Source organism: Miscanthus floridulus, chromosome 3 (genome assembly GCF_019320115.1).
Source record: "Miscanthus floridulus cultivar M001 chromosome 3, ASM1932011v1, whole genome shotgun sequence".
Lineage (NCBI taxonomy): Eukaryota > Viridiplantae > Streptophyta > Magnoliopsida > Poales > Poaceae > Miscanthus > Miscanthus floridulus.
Genome location: NC_089582.1, coordinates 39,920,956 through 39,925,599, shown reverse-complemented (window position 1 = coordinate 39,925,599; position 4,644 = coordinate 39,920,956). Strand labels below are relative to the sequence as shown.

Here is a 4,644-nt window from a genome sequence, read left to right as displayed (position 1 = left end):
ATAGGCGAAGAGGAATCATTAGCATCATCCAAAAACGCAAGTGTGTTTGGGTCCTGGGGTGGTGGACATCTCAGAGAACGGAAACAAAGTCTCGTCGAATATAACGTGACAGGAGACAATGATCCGATTGAAAACTCAAAGGTGAGTGTAGGAAGGTTGTGTGCCGTAAAGAGCGAAGAAAGGGGTGCGGCTATTTAGGGTTTTGGTGGGGTGACGATTGAGAAGGTAGGTGGCAGTGTGGACTGAGTCAACCCAATAAACCGGAGGAAGGCTGGCCTAAAACAGAAGGGACCGCATGATGTTGTTCACGGTGCGAAGGGTGCGCTCGGCACGTCCGTTCTGCTGAGAGGTGTATGGGCACGACATTCGGAAGATGACTCCATGAGTGAGGAAAAACGTGTGGGCCGAGGAGTGGTCAAACTCGCGGCCGTTGTCGCACTGAACTACCTTGATGGTAGAGTCGAACTGCGTGCGCACATATGAGAAAAAGTTAGAAAGGACTGTGAAAGTATTGGACTTGAGACGTAATGGGAACGTCCAGGTGTAATGAGCGCAGTCATCAAGAATGACTAAATAATATTTATAGCCTGACACACTAACAACTGGAGAAGTCCAAAGATCACAATGTATTAAATCGAAAGGATTTGTAGTGCGAGAGTGTGACACACTAAAAGGTAGGCGCACATGGCGACCTAGCTGACAGGCATGACAAACATGATCAATATGGCGCTTATTACATGAAATAGCATTGGAACTAATAAGCTTGGAAAGAGCCACATGTCCGAGATGACCAAGGCGACGATGCCAGAGTGAGGTGGATGACGCGGTGGCAACGAGGGCAGTGGGAGTGCTGGAAGGTGCTGGGAAGAACGGGTAGAGGTCACCCGTGCTATTGCACCTGGCGATCACGCTCCGTGTCTGAAGGTCCTTCATAGAGAGGCCAAATGGGTCAAACTCAATGGAACAATTATTATCAGTGGTGAAACAACGTACGGAAATCAAATTCTTAATAATGTTTGGTGACACTAAAACATTAGAAAGAACAAGAGGACGTCGTGTGGTGGAGAATGAGTGTGACCCAATAGATGTAACGGGAAGCGAAGCTCCGTTACCAACAATGATAGATGAAGGACTAGATGACGAAGGATGGTGAAAGGTAGAAAGAATACCAGCGTTGTTGACCATATGGGCACCGGCGCTGGAGTCAACGTACCACTCGGCCGATGAAGGGGGCGTCAGTGTCATGGTGTTGAAGTTGTTGACGAGGGCGGACGGATCCTAGGACGCGCCCTGCATGGGCGTCCACTGCTGCTGCTCCTGTGGCGGCGATGGTCCTCCATAGCCGAACCCTAGAGGAGGTCCGAGGGTGTACGGCTGCTGCACGTATGGCTGCTATATGTACTGCTGTTGCGGCTGAGGAACAGCAGTGAAGGCAGCCGATGGAGGTTGAAACGGCATCCCTAGACCGCCTGGCGAACACGGCCAGAGCTGCACATTGCCCGTCCATGGGTTGTAGAATGGTGCCGGGGAGCGAGAGCCGCCTCCAGTGTTGGAGACCTGTTGCTGCTGGTTGCGGCCGCGGCCATCGCGGCGACGGCCAGTGCGCTGTGAGCCGCCCTGGCCAGCGTGCCCGCCATGGCCCTGGCTGCCCTGGCCGTGGCCGGCATGGCCGCCCTGGCCCTGGCCTACGCAGGAGCGCCCAGCAGGAGGGCGTGGGGCAGTGATGAGCGTGGTTGTCGCAGAGGATGCCGGTGGGTCCGATGCCCCGGCGGCTTCGCTGGCAGCAACGTCGTCGATGTCGATCTCCTCGAGCAGGAGGAGTGTGCGAGCCTCCTCGAAAGTGGGGAAGGGTTGCCGCATCTTGAGGTTGGAGACCATGGGCCGGAACTTGCCATTGAGCCCACGAAGGAGAGTGAGGACCAAGGTCCAATCCCCGATCGGATCACCGAAGTCGCTGAGGGTTGCCGCCATCATTTCAAGATGGCGGCAGAAGTCGGTGATGGAGGCCGACCCTTGTTTCGCCGTGCGGAATTCCGCTGAGAGCAGTTGGGCACGCGATTCGCGCTAGCCGAGGAACTCGTTCTCAAGGTAGGTCCACGCGCCGCGCGCGTTCGGCTTGCGGTTCATCGTCGACTGCTGGAGATCAGCATGGATGGTGCAGTAGATCCAAGTTAGCACGGTGCAGTTCATCTGCACCCACGCCGGTCGATCGGCATTGACGACGTCGGAGAGGACGTGGTCCGTTAGGGCATACTTGCCGAGGACAACGAGGAACATGGACCGCCACCAGTTATAGTTGTCAGCGGCGCGATCCAAGACCAGGGGCACGAGGACCTTGATGTTGAGGACGGCGATGGCGGCGGTGTGGACGTTGGCGTACTTGGCCTCGTACGCATCGAGGGCTGCAACACGATCGGCCTCTGCCCTACGGGCACGCTCCTCACGCTCCTGGCGGTCGGCGTCGGTTTCCGCCATGGGAGAGGGCGAGCAGGACGACGCGGTCTCAGGTATGCGGGCGGAGGATCGCGACTTCGCGAGTCAGCGGATCGCGCCGCGTCGGGTAGCGCGGATCGCGTCGCGTCGGGTAGCGCGGGGGATCGGGCCGTGCTCTATGACGGCGCGTGCGCGATGGTAGGGGCTGGCGAGCGGGACGGGCTCTGTGATGGTGGCCGGCGAACGTGGGTCAGCGGCGGCGCCATGAGGGTTTGCGGAAGCAAGGAAGGAATCGTCTCTGATACCATGAAAGAGTAGGATTAGGGAATACTCAATGTATTACTGTATATGATCAGCGTTTACATATATAGATATTGTGGGAGGCTAGGCAGGCCCACATGCCATATTACATTCCTACATATTTGATACCTCATTCCTTCCGGTTCCCAGATACAATGAATCAGAAAGGTGACGATGATACATCATTTTTTGTGGCCACCAGCAAGTATTAAATTCTTGATGTTGAGATATATAGTCTTCAAGTCGTTGACGCGGAGGTCATATACAACTACTCAAATCAAATATATAATAAAAATTAGGAACCGAGAAACTTGTCGTTTTCGCCTGACCGATGTGTCAAGTGCACGCTAGCTTATATACTGAAGAATATAAGAAGCTATAGCAAGGGGTAGTAGGTAGCTAGCGAAATGTACGCCTATCATTTATAGTCTCCAGCTTGTGTTATGTTGAGTATATATTGATGAGCTGCAAATCAATTTGCTAAAGATTACTCATTCTATCCTCTCACTGCATGGATGAATTGGAAAAAAAAAATAGGAGACATACCAGTGACCAGTCTTAAAACTGAACTGACTCAGGTCGAGGCTACTTTTGTCAGGTGGGTATGGTTGAGGCTACAGGACACGTAGGAGTGTTGGGGATCGCCTCAGCGACGCTGGCATCATCCTAGAAGGGGTGAGTAAAATCTGTCCTTAAGGACAAGTGGTCTCATGCTGTGCCATTGGATTAGGTGAAGACTAAATCATTGCGCTACGAGTTAATGTTAATCTCTATCAAAGTAAAAGATGAAAGCTACTAGAACCATATTATCCATCCACTAGGGCCTTACTGACAATTGTGGATTCCAGACTCCATTTCCCTCTTTTTTTTTTCTGTAGATGTACATGGTGCCTTTCTTCCTCCAAAGATAGCTTATGACAAAGAAGATCTTCCAATGGATGTATGCAGTATGCCAGTATATATCTCAAGTTCCCAACATGCATGAGTTTTGGTTTGCGCTATCTCAGCACACGATCAAATATGAATTTGAGTTTAATGTTGAAAAGGGTGACCTAGGGAGAGTCAGGGAATAGTGTTCAAGGAAGAAAGATGAAGGGTGTGTTTGGTCCGAGGAGTGAGGTGATCCATCATCTACTCATTCCTCACTTTTTTCTGTTTGGTTTGTAGAATGAAATAGGCTAATGCATTGTCACATCATTCCTTACAAACTAATAATTAGTACTAGTACGAGGACTAGAGTTATTCCACCAAATTTTGAAAATGAACTCATGATGCACCACCTCATCTAAGATTGAGTGGCTACTCAAACAAAAAACCCTATACATGCTTCACAATGAAGGATAACATAACAATAAAGCTAACATTTTTCCTCTTGCTAACATTTTTTTCTAGTTTTGTTTTGCAACATTTGATTATGGCATTCTTAATATTATTCTGCAAAAGTGTCAAACTCACTCACATGCAGGTCAGAAAGTGGCTCAAACCAACCTGAGTCATTTTCCATATATTTAATACCCTTTGTTCACTTTAGGTGAAAGACGACTGAAAGCATACCACCACCAGTAGTGTCCATGCCTAGAGTAGAGAAAAAGGATAAAACTAAAGCAAAGGAACAAGGGAAAAAGACAGAAGAAGCAAGTGACAATGCCACCGTACCAGATTATGCAACATTTGTGTCATTGTGTGGAATGCATGCTAGTTTGCTTGCTAAACATTTGAACCAATGAATATCGATATATTAAATGGATGATGTGGAAGTGTGAACCATGCATATTGAGTACTGTATTGACTATTCAATGGTTATAATGTTGCCGTCACATTTGCTGATGTGATGTATTCCTGTCATTGCTATGCCTTATGTTCAATGGCAAGCAAGCTTAAGGGATGTTGAATTGTTGATCGCAGCTAGCT

At 49.7% G+C, this 4,644-nt stretch overlaps 1 protein-coding gene across 1 annotated transcript; it reads right to left on the bottom strand.

Annotated features, from left to right (window-relative positions):
• Window positions 1-1,392: 1,392 nt before the first annotated feature.
• Window positions 1,393-1,971, bottom strand: LOC136543583 (uncharacterized). Its single transcript, XM_066535984.1, has one exon. The coding sequence runs from the start codon at window positions 1,969-1,971 to the stop codon at window positions 1,393-1,395; it is 579 nt and encodes a 192-aa protein (XP_066392081.1).
• Between the last annotated feature and the right edge of the window lie 2,673 nt (window positions 1,972-4,644).

Coding starts and splice junctions, on each gene's coding strand:
- LOC136543583 (XM_066535984.1), bottom strand. CDS start 1,971: ATGGCGGCAACCCTCAGCGACTTCGGTGATCCGATCGGGGATTGGACC.